The sequence below is a fragment of the Euleptes europaea genome, chromosome 3 (genome assembly GCF_029931775.1).
Source record: "Euleptes europaea isolate rEulEur1 chromosome 3, rEulEur1.hap1, whole genome shotgun sequence".
Taxonomy (NCBI): Eukaryota; Metazoa; Chordata; class Lepidosauria; order Squamata; family Sphaerodactylidae; genus Euleptes; species Euleptes europaea.
In genome coordinates this window covers 99,694,013-99,713,549 of record NC_079314.1, presented here as the reverse complement: position 1 = coordinate 99,713,549, position 19,537 = coordinate 99,694,013, and the positions used below count along the sequence as shown (strand labels likewise).

Below are 19,537 nucleotides of genomic sequence, written 5' to 3'. Positions count from 1 at the left end.
GAGATGAAAAATATAGAGAAAGGAGTCTCTTTCTCACCATAGCCAAGACATAAAGGCAGCAAAAAGGAAATACAGAGAATGACTACTGGGATGTATTTGTTCCTTCGAAATGACTATAGGAATGCATTGAAGTATCACTATGATCCTCTAAGCAGCTTATCAGCTCTTGTTAGTACAGTAAGAACATCAGTTTAATAAAAGGGCTTCCACACCTCATTTACCCTTATTTATTTAAACCCTGCACCCTCTGCAAGCGGTGGCTTACAAGACATAAAAGAATAATAAAACAGCACATAACAGCAGAGCAGCATTAATCAAAGAGGCACATAAAGTTTACAATACCAGCTAAAACCACAACATCACAACGTAAAAACCACACAAGCAACCCAGAGCAGAGTCATAAAACCGAGCAAACATCTGAGTGGTGAAACAGATTAATAAAACCCCAGTGCTGTTAGTCACTGAAATACACATTTCTCCCCTAAAACAGAAACCACATACTACTTTTTATTAGGACCAATCCAAATGACAAAAAAAACAGCACGCAAGTTTTTGAGTTTTCCAGAGCTCTTCATCAGACCAGATGTATAGAAGGGGGGGGGGGAGGTTTTAGGGTGGGATCTCAAGCTCTTGAGCTAGTTAGTCAATATCATGAAACTCAACACACATCCCTTTAAACCTCCAGCCTGTCGAAAAATCCTGGAGAACACAAAAACGTGGCCAGTTTTGTGTAATTTCGATTGGTCCTAATAAAAGCTAGGAGCCCCATGACGCTGAGTGGTAAGCTCCAGTACTACAGTCCAAGCTCTGCTCACGACCTGAGTTCAATTCCGAAGGAAGCTGGTTTCAAGGTTGACTCAGCCTTCCATCCTTCCGAGGTCGGTATAATGAGTGCCCAGCTTGCTGGGGGTAAAGTGTAAATGCCCAGGGAAGGCAATGGCAAACCACCCCGTAAACAGAGTCTGCCCAGTAAAAGTCGGGATCTTACCCCATGGGTCAGTAATGACCCGGTGTTTGCTCAGGGGACTGCCTTTACCTTTAATAAAAGCTATGGCATGGTTTCCGTTTTTGGATTTTGCTTTGTACCAACACAGCTCCCTACAACCTCATTCTTCTACCTTCATTCTTTTCCTTTCCGTTGCAGCTTCTCCCCCAGAGGTCTGAATATGATAAAGAGCCCCTTTACAATCAAGAACACTGAAGAAGCAATCTGAAGTGAAATATGTCAATTTGTTTTCTTGGCCTGCGGATCCGTCCCTCATTTTTTCCCCTCTTGCCCAATAAATACTTGTCTGGACAGGTTCTCATGGATCAGATCTAGTGGAGCTGATCTCTGTTCCCTGAAGAGGCAGATCAACACCCAATTCCCCTAGAAAGGAAAGGAAGGATTCTTGCATGGTTTGATCCTTCTAAATCCCAAAAAGTACAATAGCCATTTCTCCCACTGACAGAGTTCAAGCCTGGCAATACCGTTGAGTGGCTGGGACGGGTTTCCTTGATTGGAAAGTGGCAATGGGGCATTCAGAAAACTTTCAGAACATCACACAAAAGAATAATAAACAGAACTTCATGTGTTGCCAAGGGCTGGGGGAAAGGCATTCCACTCTTGGGCTGTTTATGCTTGGTAATTAGCGGCGCGTTCCAGGCTGAAGCGCCCCGCCTATTTTTTTAATTTCTTCACGCTGAACTGTCATTCCAGACATCACTGCGAAGCCGGCACATACCTGCTTCGCATTTCTTAAGAGCCCCTTTAACGCGACCTTTTGTATTTGCTCCACCCCCACACGAAGCATTCACTGAAGGAAGCATGCAGAATCCCAGCCGCAGCTTAGCTATGCAAACGACTATTGCTAATGGCTATGCAAACGACGGAACGAAGGAGCAGGCGAGTGAGGGGGGTGTAATTTCTTTCTTTCTCCTCTTGCATCGGGACCGTGAATACTCATTTTAAAGGCCAGATTTTAAAAATCAGCATTGAGCGAGGAGCAGAATCGACCTTGCATAAATGGCCTTGGGGTTGTCATTCTACTCCCAGGGGCTGTCATTTGAGACAGATAGAGGATGGTGCCGAGTTGTTTTCTGTTGCTTCAGGTCGGACCAGAACCAACGGGTTGAAATTCAATCAAGAGTTTCCGTCTAGACATTAGAAAGAATTTTCTAACAGAGCGGTTCCTCAGTGGAACAGGCTTCCTCGGGAGGTGGTGAGTTCTCATTCCCTGGAGGTTTTTAAGCAGAGGCTAGATGGCCATCTGTCAACAATGTTGATTCTATGACCTTAGGGAGATGATGAGAGGGAGGGCACCTTGGCCCTCTTCTGGGCATGAAGTATGGGTCACTGGGGTGTGGGGGGGAGGTAGTTGTGAATTTCCTGCATTGTGCAGGGGGTTGGACTAGATGTCCCTGGTGATCCCTTCCAACTCTATGATGCTACCTAGGCAGAGCTCACGTTCGACCCATTCCCTTGTTCCTCTAGATCCATCCCGCGTTTAGAATAATTAATTTTTAATGGAAATGGAGGGAGGTGTAGGGGAAATTAATATACCATTGATTATATATAAATATTCTTAATAACGGTTCCTTTTTATCTTTTATTGTTTTTGTCAATTGCTAAACTATGTAATTAATATTTTTGGAAAAATTTAATTCTTCATGGGACCATTTAAAAGATGTTCTTTGATCTAATCCCTTATCTACACTTTTTATCAATTTCCTATTAGGTAGTGATTTAATAATGTTAGACTGGAAAAGAATATATTCAATAAAATAGTATTGGGATTAGCAAAAGATTATACAATTTATTTTTAGATGGGAGAGGGAGAGGGGGAAGTCAACTTGTGATTAATTTAGCAATATCATTTGACTTTTTAGTATGATTAGCATTCTTTAACATGGGAGAAGTGTATTATATGTTGACATTTTAAATCAAGAAAATAAAAAAAAAATAAAAAAAAAATAGATCTGTCCCGCGTTTTATTGGCACCTTTCGCCGGACTCCAATGCACCTCGACGGCAGCCCCTTCAAGCCCATGGGCCTCCTGCCTGCTCCCATTGTTTCCAATGGGCGCTGCTGGCATGCGCCGCGGCGCAGCCCGGGCTTTAAAGGAGCCGCGCGCCCGGCTGCGAGAAAGGCGCTGAGCGGCTCAGCAGCAGCAGCAGCAGCAGCAGCGCGCCCTCCGCGCCTGCGCACACCAGCCTCCCCGCCCGCCCCAAGTCCCACCCTCGCGGAGGCGGGACCTGCCCGCAGCCCGCCTCCAATAGGCGGGCGCTGCGCAAGCGAGCCTGCCCGCCCGGCCGCCCGCCAATCCTCGCCCGGGCCGGCCCCCTCGGCGCGCGCCGCGCCTCCCCGCCCCGCCCGCCCGCCCGCCCGCCGCGAACGCTCCGTCTGCCCCCGCCGGCCGGCCGCGCCGTCGCCATGGGGGGGGAGAACGAGGCGGAGAGCCGGCAGGGCCCCGGCGGCGAGCGGGCCGGCGGCGAGGCGCCGCTCCACCTGTTGGACGCCTGCGGGGGGTGCGGGCAGCACCTCCAGAGCCGCCAGCCCCGCCTGCTGCCCTGCCTCCACTCGCTGTGCCGCCGCTGCCTGCCCGCGCCGCACCGCTACCTCATGCTGCCGCCCCCCGCCGCCGGGGCCCCCAAAGACGCCCCCTTGCCGCCGCCGCCGCCGCTCCTCCAGCCCGCCCCCTCCTCGCCGGGCCCCGCGCCGCCCTCGCCGCTGCACTGCAGCCCGGGTAGGTCGACGGCGGGGACGCGGGGTTGGGTTGGGTTGGGTTGGGTTGGCGGGGGGGGGGGGAATCGGCCAGCGGAAGGCTCTGTCCGGAAAGGACTGTCCCCGGGAGGGACTGGGCTTGACAAAGGGAAAGGTGCCGGGGCCGAGGCTTGCCTCTTTGTCTTTTTTTTTTTATAATATTTTTTTTTAAATTTACTTATTAAGTCACATTCAATTTCAATATTGTCATCTTCAGAGTGACATGAAATAAAACCATTTCAAACTAATCAGCCTAATCGGTATTGACTTTTCTGACTTCCCCTCCTCTATCAAATTAATAACTATAGAATCCCCTCTGTATTTGTTTTCTAATTCATTATAATTCATTATATCGTTTCTATAAACTACATCTAATCATCCTATATACTTTAATTATTGAATAGGCTTGCCTCTTTGTCTTGGGGCCCGCCCCCTCGCCCCCCCCCAATTCCAGGGTAGGGAAAGCGTGGGGGGGGGGAGAAGGCATTCTTTTGTCCCTTTTCGTTGGGGGTGGTGGTGGGGATGAGTAGATTTCTGGACTCGAGTTAAGGCCCCCCCCCCCCGCTTCCAGAAAGCTATTCCAGGCTACACAACCGCGGGGGGGGGGGCGCTTTCCCGGGGAACAGCTTCACGGATCGCGGTGGGGGCTGGCTTGAGAGCAAAGCAGGGTAGGGAAGGCTGCGTGCTGTCGTGATAGTTTGGAAACTGCTTGATCGGGTGCACGAAAGAGCGGTGGGTGGGGGGGAGATGCAACAGGGGAAGGGGACAGGTCGCTCCGCTTTGAACAACTAAATAGGGTTTGGCGGGTGGCTATGGCCAAGAAACTCAACTGCGAAAAGGAAGGCTTTCCATCTCTCTGCAGAACTTGGATTAATGCTGCTATGAAAGAAAGGCGTGGGGATTTTTTAAATGCAGAGCGCTGCGATCCTGTCTGTTGCAATCATTCACGGTTTCCTTGCAACACCCATTGTTTACCTATAGCATCCTGTGTTGGAATACATGTCAGGCAGGAAGTCCCGGCTCAGGGCTGACCTGTGAGCCACAGATCCTTAATGATTGTTGGTCAAGCATTTTGTCTTAATGGTCTTTGGCCCCTGCTGTTGTCTACAATACTGGTACTCCTTCTGAAGACCCTGTGGCTACTAAATCAGTATCCCAAAAGAAAGAAAAATTAGACTTGTGGTGTCTCTAGACTATGCCTCTGTTATATCCTAGGGGATTTCTGAAGCAGAGGCATTGCATTTGGTGAGCCGCATTAAGGAATGTCATGCTGAGGCTTTCTTAGGTACTCTGGGAGGACCTTTGTCCCTACTGAGGTAATTCTCAGTTCAGTTAGAATGGGTCTCTTCCAAATTTCCCAGTTAAGTGCCACTCTTAAAAAAGCTGAGTTATGGATATTTGTGGTGTTACAGGCTTCAACATATGGAACATATGAACTGTTATGTTGGTATTGTGTGTGTGTGTGTGTGTAAAGTGCCGTCAAGTCGCAGCCGACTTATGGCGACCCCTTTTGGGGTTTTCATGGCAAGAGACTAACAGAGGTGGTTTGCCAGTGCCTTCCTTTGGTATTGTACATAGACAGAATTTCCTTATTGTGAAATCATAATTCTCATAAAAAGCCATTTAAAATCCTTTAATCTGGACAAGCCTGGGCTTGCCTTTTATTCCATTCCATTTAAGAAACAGGTCTGAGTCTTTTTTCCTTCACAGAAGCATTTCTGCTGAAACTGTGAAGTGAGTTGGAAGTATGCCAAAGTCAACAGTTACTAATGCCTGGTTAGTTAACTTGCAGCTGGAAGTGAGCAGCTGACAGCGAATACAGCAAAGTATTCAAAGAGAAATGTGAAATGGAATTTGTCTTATAGTGTGCCAAGTCTGTTATCAGAGGAAGACTTTTAAGTTGCCATTCCTCTGTCGGCTCTTGGTGACTTCTAAGTTTAGTGCGACCTTAGTGTGTTTCTCCCGATCAGCAGGAGCATACTCTATGGTGAACATTGCCAAAAACATTACTTAATGGATGTGCTGGCCAATGGCCGTAACAATAAATGTATGTATTACTTAATGGATGCTATATAAATGTTATACTGGTTTTAAGATTTATACATGTTAGAGTTTTGGTAGAATATTGAAAATATACTGATTTTTACCGTGTTCCTTAGAATATGAAGATGTTTGTAAAATGAAATATTATAGATGTATGGATTAGCTAAAATAGCTGAATCTTGTATTGACGGTTCAGTATGTTGTTATGACAGCAGATAACCCTGCTGGAAGAGGAACTCCTTATATGGGAGTAGGCAGAGAGTATGCAGCTGAAGTTGACTTGCAGTAGTGTACATCCCAGAGTGTAAACCATGTTATGTATTTGATATTGGACAGTATAAATACAGGCAGGGAAAGGCTTGAAAGTTAGATCTCTCTCAGTCTTTGGACTAAGAGGGTCTCAGAAGATACTGGCTTGGTATATGAACTACTTACTTATATGCTATTCTAGATAGTGTGAATCAGATTCTTTTAACTAAATCAGACTTCTTTAACTGTTATATTTTAAGTATTGGATTTTAAAACTTAATAGTATGTAGAACTTGCTTGTATTCTTGTATACACTTTAAAGACTTTATAATACTTGCATATACACATGTATTTGTGTGTGTAAAGTGCCTTCAAGTTGCAGCTGACCTATGGCGACCCCTTTGGGGGTTTTAATGGCAAGAGACTAACAGAGGTGGTTTGCCAGTGCCTTCCTCTGCACAATAACCCTGGTATTTCTTGGTGGTCTCCCATCCAAATACTAATCAGGGCTGACCCTGCTTAGCTTCTGAGATCTGATGAGATCAGGCTAGCCTGGGCCATCTAGGTCAGGGCACACATATATTACATTGAAGCTATTCAATAAAAAGACTTACTTGTGTCAGTAAATTAAGTTGTGCCCTGCTTAGTAGGTGACTAACTGAATAAGATAACATACCACTTCTCAGGAAGGGGTCGATTCTAAGAGCATAGTCAACTGAAAGGCACTGACCCGCTTCAGTGGATATGTTGTATTTTTTCTTCATGACAACTAAGTTTGTGGATGCTTGGTAGGGGAAAGAGATGGAAGTCTGTGTATTTTATTTAGAGAAATGTTTGAGTGGTGTGTATTTTTTGCTCTTTCTAGAAACATTCAAAACTGTTCTTAATTTCTTTTGTGGAGTGTGTACATGTTTTAGGTTCTTTTCCATGGTATATGTAACCTAAAGTGATTTTAAAGAGAATATTGTGGTATCATTTGTGAGAAGGAATAGTCCTGAATTCTTGTAACCAGATCACTTCTTGAGGTGGATACATGCAGTTTTTAAAAGCAGAGATGCACTTTTATACTTTTGAGCCACCCTGATTGAGTTCATAATGGTGGGCTAAAATGCATAAGTTTGTCTAAAATTGCTATTGTGTGCACGTTGACACAGATGTGGCCAGAAATAGAGGGGAACACTTGCTGGACTTCACCAAAAACGTCACGGAAGATGTTTATGCACACAGAAACAGAGCTAGCCTGGCCTCTCCGCAAAACATGCCAAACGGAGTTTAGAAACCCAGAATAAATAGCCTTAGAAAGGGACAAGAAACAGAGGAGTAACAGAAATCATATTGCCTTATATAGATTAGAAACCGCCTAACCCCATTATCAATTGATTCTATTTGTTGAGGCCCAAGTGCAGAAGTGTCTGAGAATCTCAAGAATGTCCAACGTCACAGAACTGAAGATGTAGTTCAAAGATGCAGTGTATTGGTTGAGGGCCAATATGAGAAACTTGTAATCACTATTCTTAAACAGACTTTAAGATAAAAAATAGCAAAAATGAACTAACGGTTTTCCTATATTTTAAGAGGATATTCATGTACAGATAACATTGTATGGTGCTTAGAGTTATAAGATAATTGGTTACCCAAGAATGTGTGCCCTTATCAAGTGGGACAGTTAGCTGTTGTTAGGAGATGATTTAAAAAACTGTGAATATGGATAGTTGAATTGAAGGGGAGCTGTTTCTTAAAAGGGGCTTGTTGCGTGTGATCTGCTTATCTTTTGGGGTGGGATACTTTTATTGACTCATGTAATTGCTCTAAGTAACAATAATTGATGCTGTAATTTCTGTTGATTTAGTCAGTGATAAGAATGCAGGAGTTATGTTTTAATAAAAAATTAAGGTGACTTTGTACTGTACCCATAACAAGCCTAAAACGTTGTTGAGGAAATGATCTGATATAGGAGGTTAACTAGATGTTTAGGGTTTCTTAAGTGTATACTTATATCTGAATCAGGCCTGGCCAGAGTTATACTGAACCATGTAGTCTTCAAGACTACAGTCTTCGAGACTTCAGGCAGCTTTGTTCACACCACATAATTTTCAAAATTGCCTTTAAAATTCTACCAGCAACCTGTGTTCATTTTTCTGTCCTTAGTGAAATACAAGTCATTCAGTCTCTGAGGTTACATTTCTTCAACATCATAGCTATGTAGCATTGTAGGCTAGGCTCTCTGCCACTATTTCCCTCCATTCTCTTTTCCAGTCCACAAATCCCTCAGTAGCTTTTAGACAATTTTTAAAGTAATTTTCTCACATGACTGAGGCTGTCTTGGGTGCCTACCGTCTGGTGACCCTTTAAAAACTTGCTGAGATATTTTTTTGGGGGGGATAGATATTAAAATGTGGGCACATTGAGAAGGCAATGGTGTTTCTACTGTGATGGGGTTGAGTTCAGGCTAGAAACCTTTAATCCTATTGGAAAGTTTGAATTTTATGGGTGTGGAACTTAGAAAGAATTCCAAATATGGGCATTTAGAAAGAATTCCAAATATGGGCATTTAGAAAAGAGCAAGCGTCCAGTAGCACCTTAAAGACTAACACAATTTCTGGCAAGGTATGGGATTTTGTGAGCTTTTTGTTTCATTTTTTTTATCCTGCTAGCTCAAGTGAACTGGCATAACATTGTCATGTGTACAATCTTGAAGAGGGAAATGTATTCTTCCAAAGTAATAGATGTGTATCAGTACTTCCATGGTGACCAGCATTGAGGCAGATACTGTTAGCTTATAGCTAAGGGGGATTTAGACATTCATGTTTATCGCTTAGTGATACGTGGTATCCGGGGTTCTTAGAGGATATTCATATTTATTTATAACAATTATACTGTGCCTGCCCAGAGCAGAAGTTTATTTACAGCAATTTCAGATTCAAAAGAGATCATAAATACAATCAAGACATTCCAAATAAAACAAAATCAACAAGCTTTCTGAGTAATCTTGGACCAGTCACACAGGTACCTGTGATGGACAGTTTCACGTTCGGCCTTCAGGGAGCCTCAGCCAATCACTTTCAAATGGTGGATTGGAATGATGGGAGAAAAAAAGGATGAGTTTGGCAGTTCAACTGCTGGCCAGTTGAGGAGCTGGGGGTTGTATTTTGGTGGGAGGATTAGGAGGCCTGCCGGTTACTCAGTGAACCCATTAGGGACTTCAGGTATTTTGAAGATAAGTAAGGTTTGCGTACCCTAACATGGATAGCCCAGGCTAGCCTGATTTTATCAAATCTCAGAAGCTAAGTAGGGTTGACCCTATCGCAAGTACAGCGTGCTTATCAGTAGGTCCAAGAACTCTCCACCAGACGGTAGCTGCTACAAAAGTGCTTGTCTTTATTTACAGTGCATCAAATCCAGTATACACTTTACAGTTCTCTCCAGCATAGCCTTCGGCTTGGCTTCATACATTTTCCTCCAACCACCAACACTGAGCCTCAGAGGCTGTGCTCTTTTATACATTTAGCTTCCCCAGATAATTACCTGGCCACCTGCAGTATTGCATCACTCTGCCGGCCATATCTGGTTGTATCCAGTCCACCCTGCTGGTGCAAGTTATTACAAACCCCTTGCATCAGCTAGATTCAGTGGATCTAACCACACTGACAGCTCCTTCTCACCCAGCTGTCCTGTCATAATATTATAGCATGCTTGCATATTCTTGACAGACCCTGGTTAGTACTTAGATGGGAGACTGCCAAGGAAGTCCGGGATTGCTATGCAGAGGCAGACAGTGGCAAACCACCTCTGAACGTCTCTTGCCTTGAAAACCCTATAGGGTTGCCATAAGTTGGCTGCGACTTGATGGCACTTTCCACCATCAGTGTTTGGGTCTGATCCTCTCAAAAACAGTTACGTTAAGGATGCAGAATTTAGGGGAAGAAATACAGATGCAACAATGGGAGACCTTATGGTCAAAAGATATAAAATTTATGGCCTGTCAAGCATTAAGAGAAAATTGGTATCGGATGTTTTACCGATGGTACATAACTCCAAAAGAAATTCAGAAGATGAATAAGGGTTATAGAAGATTATGGCGGATATGTAAAGAGATTGAAGGCACATATCATATGTGGTGGACTTGCAACAGAGTCAAGAAGTACTGGAAAGAAGTACATGCAGAAATACAAAAAATCTTAAATATGAAATTTCCATTGAACTCAAAGACTATTTTGCTGGGGATTACACCAACAATTATCACAAAAACCTCAGTTGAACTTTTCAAGTAATTGGTAACAGCAGCTAGGGTCACATTGGCAATGAAATGGAAATCAGAAGAATGTCCAGATCTGGAGGACTGGAAAAGTAAAATGGCAGAATATGTGATAATAGCAAAATTGACAAGCTATGTGAACAAAAGACCAAGTAAGGAGTTTCAGGATAAATGGAAACTAGATTACTCATACTGTTCTCAAAACTAGGTCTGAGGGTCTGTTAACATTTAACATTTTTAATGCATATTGCTTGGAATTACAAACTCATATCAATGGGGTACTATGTGTTGAGATGCAGGCACAGAAGTGTCTGCGAATGACAAACATGTCCAACTTTGTAGAAGTGAAGATATTGTTGAAAGATGGAGTGTATTGGTAGAGGGTAAACAGACATTCATATGTATGAGAAATTTGTAATCTCTGTTTTTAAATAGACTTTGTTATGATAAAACGTAGCAAGAATGAACTATATATTTTAAGAAAGTATCCCAGTATAGGTGGTAATGTATGGTGTTTGAAGTTATAAGATTAGTTAGCCAAGAATATGTACCGTTCTCAATTGGTGCAACTAACTGTTGCTAAGAGATGATATTTAAAACCTATAAACTTGGGAAGCTAAATTGATTGGGAGCGTTATCTTAGAAGAGGCTGCTTGCTTGTGATCTGCTCATGTTTGTTTGTAAGACATTTTAATGGATGAATGTAATTGCTCTCCTTTAATGATCTATGTTGAAGTAGTGGATGGAAGAATTATGAGAAGACAAGAGTCACTGGAAAAGACAATCATGCTAGGAAAAGTTGAAGGCAGCAGGAAAAGAGGAAGACCCAACAAGAGATGGATCGATTCTATAAAGGAAGCCACAGCCCTCAATTTGCAAGATCTGAGCAAGGCTGTTAAGGATAGGACACTTTGGAGGACATTGATTCATAGGGTCGCCATGAGTCGAAAACAACTTGACGTCACTTAACACACACACAATGGATGGAATAATTTTCTTTTGAGTTTCTCATTGTTCCAAATGTGTATAGTTATATTGTAATAAAAGGATAAAATGGAAGCAAAGATTCTGTAATAGTGTTACTTGTGTACTATACCATAATGAGAAAAAATGTCTTCAATGCATGCCTATATCTGAACTGGACCTGTCCAGAGTAATCCAGAACAAAAGAACCAACTGAGCCATACATACTCATATGTAAATGGGTGTATGATATTGTTAAAGATCGTTTAACAGCCAGTCATTCAATATCATGCTAATGAAAGATCCATCACGGCTAGAATTCTTAAATAAGATATTATCTCTGTACTCAATTCCAGACAACCTTTTAGAACTATCAGCAGACTATTCCCAACTTAAAAGACTGGGTCTACAAATTTGATGCCCTGATGGACAGAATACAGTTTCTGAAACTGGGAACTGCTCCTTGGTTTAAACTTTTCAAAACTGACCATCTTAGAGTTTCTTATTTAGTCAATATACCAAATCCAAAGCTTAGAGCAGGCTTTATGTCCCTATGGTTTCAAACAATGCCAATGGCTGTATGGACTGGGCGTTATTGCCAAAATTCCCAAAGACCAAAGTTTTTGCATCTGTGGAATGTCTGCTCTGGAGGATTTATACCACTATGTATTTGAATGCCCTCTATATGAGGAATCCAGGGCTAAATTTCTTGCTGGGTTGATTTTGGGCCTAAACACTTGTGCTGAGAAATTAGTATTTTTGTTAAAAGACTCTGATGGGCTTGTTTCTTATAGGACCTCCCTGTATGCTCTGGTGGCAAAGAAAATAAGTTCCAATATGGTAGCATGGAAGGAATCCTGAGCAGAGGTCAGAGGAGGGTTGGGTTAAAAGCAGCGTGGATAAAAAGCAATGATTAAAACAATTTTTAATTGGTTTTTTAAAATTTAAATTGGATTTTTTTAAATAAAATGCTTTTTGAGGAAAAATATATCTAATGATACTTTTCTTTCTAAGATACATTATACTCCAAAGGTTATTCATCATGAAATAAGGGTTCATTTTTAATTATGTAGCATGAGGCTGTATATTGATGCAATATTTACATTTTTTGGTAAATGAATTCCATTAACACATGCTCTTCCAGAGGTTTCTGTAAGATTATTTTGGACTTCATTATACACAAGACATGTCTGTCCACCCAGACACTATCCAAACCTGTTATTTTTTGCTGAATGTCACTGTTATGTTACTAAGTTGTAGGATGAAATGTAGAGCCTTGTCTGGGTTTGTGCAGTGTTTGTGGGAATAGCAACACTGAAAATCCATATATACATGGTGGACCGTTGCCTTGGTGGACAAATAATGGTGTCCATGCGCTCTATGTGACCCATATTAAAGAGTAAGAGAGCATGGGAACAATCTATAAGTGGTTTATAATGCATATCAGTAGGGAAGAAGGGAATTTTTTTTGAGAAAGATGTTTTTGTTTGTTTTAGACAAGTCATTTTTCTTCTAATTGTGTTTAATTTGGCAAGAAATACAAGCCTGTAATTATTGGTTTCTTTTTTTCATGCCCTCAAAGTGTGGCTTATATACGAAGCTGCTGTGGGGAAGTGGTGCAAAGTTGGGAGTTGGGAAAAATAACTTTGTGTATTTTGAGTCTGTCCTTTTTGTATCCCCAACCACTTTTAGCTGTATATAAAACAGAAAATTCTTTTGATTCGAAACATTGATCAGGCCAGCACACATTGTTCTTTAGAGATATAGGTGGTGTTCTCTTCAGTCCTTCCTGTCAGAGGAAGGGGAATACAATGGAAACAAAAGATAGTGGAGGTGAACCAGTGACTGCATTGGTGGTGCCGGCAGGAGCGATCTGGATTCTGGCCCACAGGCTATGTTTTCTGGATGATAACCTACTAGCACACGATGGAATTCACTTTTCAAGGTCAGGAAAGAATGTTTTTGGAAAATACCTGGAGAGATTCCTCAGGAAGGCTTTAAACTAATACCACAAGGGGAAGGAGATGACCAATGTAGGGATTTAAATGAAGGAGTTCAAACAGTAGAGGCCTACCTGGGAGGGCCACGTCTAAAGAAGCCAAAGGTGTGGGACTTCAGGTGTCTATGTACCAATGCCCAAAGCTTGGGCAATAAGAAAGAAGAGCTTGGGCTTCTAATGCAGTCAGAGGGATATGATTTAATAGGCATTACAGAGACTTGGTGGGACAATTCCCATGACTGGAATATAGTTATGGATGAATATGAGTTGTTCAAGAAAAACTGAAAAGGTCAAAGAGGTGGCAGAGTGCCACTGTATGTGAGGAGAGGGTTTGCTTGTCAAGAAATACTGGAGGATGCACGTGACAGCCCAATGGAAAGTATGTGGGTGAGGATAAGGGAAGGACAAACAGTATTGTGGTTGGAGTCTGCTACAGACCTCCTGACCAGGGTAAGGAGGTGGATGCTGCCCTCCTTGAGCAGCTTGATGGTATCCACACAACAAGACCTGGTAGTTATGGGTGACTTCAACTTCCTTGATGTGTACTAGGAGACTAACTCCACAAAGCGACCACAGTCAATACGTTCCTCACCTGCCTGGCTGACAACTTCCTTCATCAAATTGTGGAGGCAGCTATGAGGGGCTCAGCCATACTCGACTTAAATTTGACCAATAGGCAAGAGATGATAGATGAGGTGAAGGTGGTGGGGACTTTAGGGGGAAGTGACCATGTCCTCCTAGAATTCCTTTTGCTGTGGGGGACCAAGGAAGTTCATAGCCACATGTGTCTATTAGATTTTGGTAGGGCAGATTTTAGTAAACTCAGAGGCATGATGAGAGTCATTCCATGGGCAAGACTGCTGGAAGGGAAAGGAGCAAGTGAAGGGTGGGCTCTCATAAGACAAAAGCTCTCGCAAGCTCAAGCCCTCACTATTCCAACAAGAAGAAAACATGGTAGAGGATCCAAGAAGCCAATGTGGATGAACAAAGAACTCCATGATGAGCTAAGGGAGAAAAAGGAAATGTTCAAGAAATGGAGGCAAGAACATACCTCTAAAGAAGAGTATTTGTGGGTTGCTAAGCACTGTAGGTCACCCATCAGAGAGACCTAAGCTCACAGTGAGCTGGTGCTGGCCAGTTTCTTTAGATATGTGAGGAACAAACATAAGGGAAAAAAGGCCACAGGCCCATTGTTGGGTGAAAATGGAGAAACTTTGACAGAAGACAGAGAGAAAGCAGAAAGGCTCAATGCTTATTTTGCCTCAGTTTTTTCCCTGAAAAGGAGCTCATCTAGAGATGATAGCAGTCGAGCCACAGCATCCAGGCTGCTGGTTGACATGAAAAGAGAGATAGTTGAGAAGCACCTGGCTGCATTGGATGAGTACAAATTCCCAAGGCCCAATGGTATGCACCTGAGAGGGCTCAAAGAACTTTGTAGAGAGCTTGCAGAACATTTGTCCATCATCTTCCAGACCTCTTGGAGGATGGGAGATGTGCCACAAGATAGGAGGAGGGCGAAAATTATCCCAATTTTCAAAAAATGGGAGGAAGGATGACCCAGGAAACTACAGGCCGGTCAGTTTGACCTCTATCCCAGGAAAGATACTGGAGCAGATATTAAAGAGCTCAATAGGTGAGCATCTGAAGGACAACTTGGTGATCTGGCGAAGTCAGCATGGATTGGTCCCCAACAGGTCCTGCCAGACCAACCTTGTTTCCTTCTTTGATTGAGTGACGAGCCTACTGGATGGAGGAAATGCTGTTGATGTTGTTTACCTGGATTTCAGTAAGGCTTTTGACAGGGTTCCCCATGATGTTCTGATGGGTAAACTAGAGTCAAGCCACACCTGGAGTATTGTGTGCAGTTCTGGAGGCCTCACTTCAAAAAGGATGTGGACAGAATCGAGTGGGTGCAGAGTGCGATGAGGATGATCAGGGGCCTGGAGGCGAAGCCCAAAGAGGAAAGGCTGAGGGAGTTGGGAATGTTTAGTCTGGAGAAGAGGCGGTTGAGGGGGGACATGATTGCTCTCTTTAAGTATCTGAAGGGCTGTCACTTAGAGGAGGGCAGGGAGCTGTTCCTGTTGGCAGCAGAAGATAGAAATCGCAATAATGGGTTTAAATTGCAGGAGGAAAGGTACCAGCTGTATATTAGGAAAAACTTTTTTACAGTAAGAGTTGTTCAACAGTGGAATCACCTACCTAGGGAGGTGGTGAGCTCCCCCTCACTGGCAGTCTTTAAGCAGAGGCTGGACAAGCACTTGTCAGGGATGCTCTAGGTCAGAGCTTCTTAAACTTTTTCCACTCACAACCCCTTTTCACCCGAGAAATTTTTACGCGACCCCGGGTATATAGGTATATAAAATAGGTATATAAATCAAACATTTACTGATAATAAATCATAAAGAAATTTATTTTAAAACAATTCTTTGCTATACATATAATTTTACCATTTACTGTTGCTAAATTTTTTGCAACCCCACATTGTTACGCAGCCCCATAAGAAGCTTTGCTCTAGGCTGATCCTGCATTAAGTAGGGGGTTGGACTAGATAGCCTGTATGGCTCCTTCCAGCTCTATGGTTCTATGATTCTATAAGCTGTTTTCTGAATTTGGAAACTGTGTTGCCATTGCAGGGGATCTGTTTCCAGCATCACGGCAAATGATGAAATCCACAAATACTGGGAGCCAGGGGTGATGTAGCCGAACATCCAAATTCCCCTCAAAGTTTAATGATGTAATGATTATAATGATATGATGGGAGAAAAAAAGATTAGTGATTACACCATATGATTGCACTTCAGACCACACATAAGTAAATAAGGTTTTTTTTTATTTGACAGTGTACTATTAAATATAATTTTTCCAACTAAATACCCCTCTCCCCGCAAATGCACTTTTTTGTTATTCCTGATTGGGCAAGTATTACTCCATATTTTTTGAACGTAAGAGCTTCATTTCCCCACCTCCACCTTTGCTTTATATGCTTCAACTTTTGTGCTGAGGATAAGAGCCTTCTAAAACCTGTTTTTATGTACTTTTTTCTTTCACTGTTTTATTAACTTTCTACATAGTGCGCTGATCCTTTTACATTTAAGCACTGCTGTCAACACTTTTTTTCATTGCACAAAATTTCTTTTTGCACACACATTCACATGTCTTTTTACTTGCCTGCAATTTATTTTACATTTAAATAATTACTGCTGTCCAGACTTGATCACTTTGTAAATGACTTTGACAGTATGTACTATAGACCTGCTCACAAATTACCGGGAATGAACTTTCAACTTGCATGTATGTGTATTCCATGAAGACAGTTTCAAAGGGTAGCTGCATTGGTCTGCAGTAGATTCAAGAGCAAGATTCAAGTCCAGTAGCACCTTGGAGACCAAGAAGAATTTGGGAGTATAAGCTTCTGAGAGCCAAAGCTCCCTTCGTAGATATATCAGATATCTGAAAATCTTGTTGCCTCTAGGGTGCTTCTGGTCTTGAATCAAGCTCTTGTGTCTATGTGCATATACCTGTTTGTAAGGAAGAGACATCATGCATTCACTTTACAAATGAAACGAGGGACCAGTACTTGGATAAATATGGGGTTTCAATCACATGTCGAGCTGTACATGCATTGAATGAAACATGAGAATTACTCAATGCTTGTATAAAGAAAATCAAGTGTGTACTGTACATCGGTTGTACATGCATTCACTGTAAGTTGGGAACAGGGCTTATTACGCTTTCATCTTTTATAATTTTGTTGCTTTATGGCTTTGTGTGATATTTCCTCTTTGTCCACCCCTCTCCCTGTCATTGTCTTACGTCTTCTTTCTCTTACAGCAGTTTACAACAGTTGTACTTTTTCGGACTGTCACTTCCAGCTGTCTCCAACAGCCTCCATCTTGACTTGTTTCTCTTGTTCTCCCCTAGCATCACCACCACCACCAACAACGTATATTGATGCTGAGTGGAATGCTTACTTCTTTCACACCCTGCTTAGCCTTTTTCTTTTCCACTTCCTGGTGTCTGATGATGCTGGGTGATTTTCCCCATTTGTTGCCTCATCAGTGTGCAACTTAAAAAATAACAAAATTTTGCTGCATACTATAAAGTTGTGGCTTCTTCCATAGAACCAAGGTAACTGTGCCTGTTCTGTCCCCTTCCAAGCTATCTGTGAGAGTCTCCTGATCCTCAAGAGCAGCTTTTCAAGGTTTGGGTACAGCAGCTGGAGTGATAGATAAGAAATCCTTCTGTGACAGACAGTTGTATTCTAAGGAGTTGTCCTGGCCATAGAATTGACATGTGATTGACAGGGAGTTCAAAGAGAATGCTAACACGGACAGTTGAAAATTGACAGTTGAGGGCTGACTGTTGAAGGAGACCGTTAACAGAGTTTGGGAGACAGCTGACTCAACTATCTGTAAACGATTTTCCTTGGGAGTGAAAGGAACACGCATTGATTTTAGGATCAAGCAGGATCCATAACCAGTTATACAGGGGAATAACTGTTGTAGAGAGGGTGATCCCAAAGTGTTTTTATGGAAAATAGTTCTAAGTAAAAGAGTGATCCCAGGTCAGTTTAAAGAAGTAAACTGGGAAACTGCATACGTTTCCTAACTCCACCTAATTAAGGAAACGAGAACAAAATTAAAGATAATCGTGGGGTTTTTTCCATTATAGGCTGTTCAGATGGAGAATTTGTTTCATTTTCATATTAATTAAAATAATTAAAAGTCGTATTTTCATAATTATTTTAATTAATGATAAAAAATCCCATATGTCTAATTACCATTGTATCAGATCTAAGCAAGGAGGGTGCAGTATGGAGCATGATAAGCAGAAGTACTTAACATCTCTAAAGAGTGAGTCACTATTAGCATTTTCAGTGAGTCTTGTTCAATCCTGGAGGAGAATCTCTTGAGGAATCCTAATTGAGCACTTTTGTGTTGGATTCTCCCTTTGAAATTAGTTTGCGAAGCACAGTAACTTTAGATTTGAAACAGTATGTCTTGGAAGATTAAAATGTCCCCTAACTTGTTTCTTAAAATTGTGATTTTAATGTCAAATATTTGTCCATTTATTATTTTGTCTAGGGAATGTCTTGTTTGCCCGTTGTAGAGCGCAGAAGAGCATTGTTGGCACATGGTGTCATATGTTAGATTGGAGGATGAGCAAGTACATTGGAGTGGAAGTGCTCAAGGTGATGTTATTTATGACTAAGTGCATCTCAGGAGGAAATTGGCCTCTAGGTTTGTTGCAGTGTTTATTTCCTGGATTTGTGTCTCTGATGGTTCATTGCTGTCAGTGAGATGCTCTTTTAGGTTGTAGGGTTGTCTGTAAGCAAGGAAAGGCCTGTGAAAAATAAATATCATTACCCAGGGTGGACTGCTGGTCACTGATGTGGTGGACTGGTTTGAACTGCAAGCTGTAGTTGACCACCAGTACTGTTCTGTTGTTATCTTTAGACCTGTCTTGCAGCAGACTGTTTTTGGGTACCAGAAACAGTCTGTTTCTCTGCTTCATTAGGTGGGTATTGTAATCCTGAGAACACCTGTTGTAAATCTTTCAGGTGAGGGTCCCTGTCTGAGGGGCTGGAGCAAATATGATTGTAATCTGCTTGACTGTAGAAAACTATGACATTTTCTATGCTTTGGTTGATAGTTGAAAGAATAGAGATATTCATGACAGTTGGTAGGTTTTCAATGTAAGGTAGAATTTATGCACCCTTAAGTGCATAATGGCAAATTTGGGGGAGCACTGGAAAAAAAACCCTTACACTGTAGACATGTACAGCATTTTAATCATGGTTTTTGTTTCTGTGGAAATAATTTTGGCAACAATTAATGTGCTTGATAATGATACATTATTAAAGAATTATGTGTTTTCAATGTTATGAAGGTTAGCTTAGTATCCAAACATGCCACTAATATGACCCACTGTGACTCTATGAGGAGCTGAAGAACATAAGAAAGGCCCTGCTGGATCAGACCAAGGCCCATCAAGTCCAGCAGTCTGTCCACACAGTGGCCAACCAGGTGCCTCCAGGAAGCCACAAACAAGACGAGTGCAGCAGCACCATCCTGCCTGTGTTCCACCGCACCCAAAATAATAGGCATGCTCCTCTGATACTAGAGAGAATAGGTATGCAGCATGACTAGTATCCATTCTAACTAATAGCCATGAATACCCCTCTCCTCCATGAATATGTCCACTCCCCTCTTAAAGCCCTCCAAGCTGGCAGCCATCACCCCATCGTGGGGCAGGGAGTTCCACAATTTAACTATGCGTTGTGTGA

General features: G+C 42.3%; 1 protein-coding gene across 1 annotated transcript in view; it reads left to right on the top strand.

Annotated features, from left to right (window-relative positions):
* Positions 1-3,412: 3,412 nt before the first annotated feature.
* The window catches only part of TRIM24 (tripartite motif containing 24), a 54,146-nt gene continuing 38,021 nt past the window's right edge, over positions 3,413-19,537 (top strand). Inside the window, exon 1 of the mRNA XM_056847000.1 lies at positions 3,413-3,725. Coding sequence (XP_056702978.1) covers positions 3,413-3,725 — 313 coding nt within the window. The remainder of the gene's footprint in view (positions 3,726-19,537) is intronic.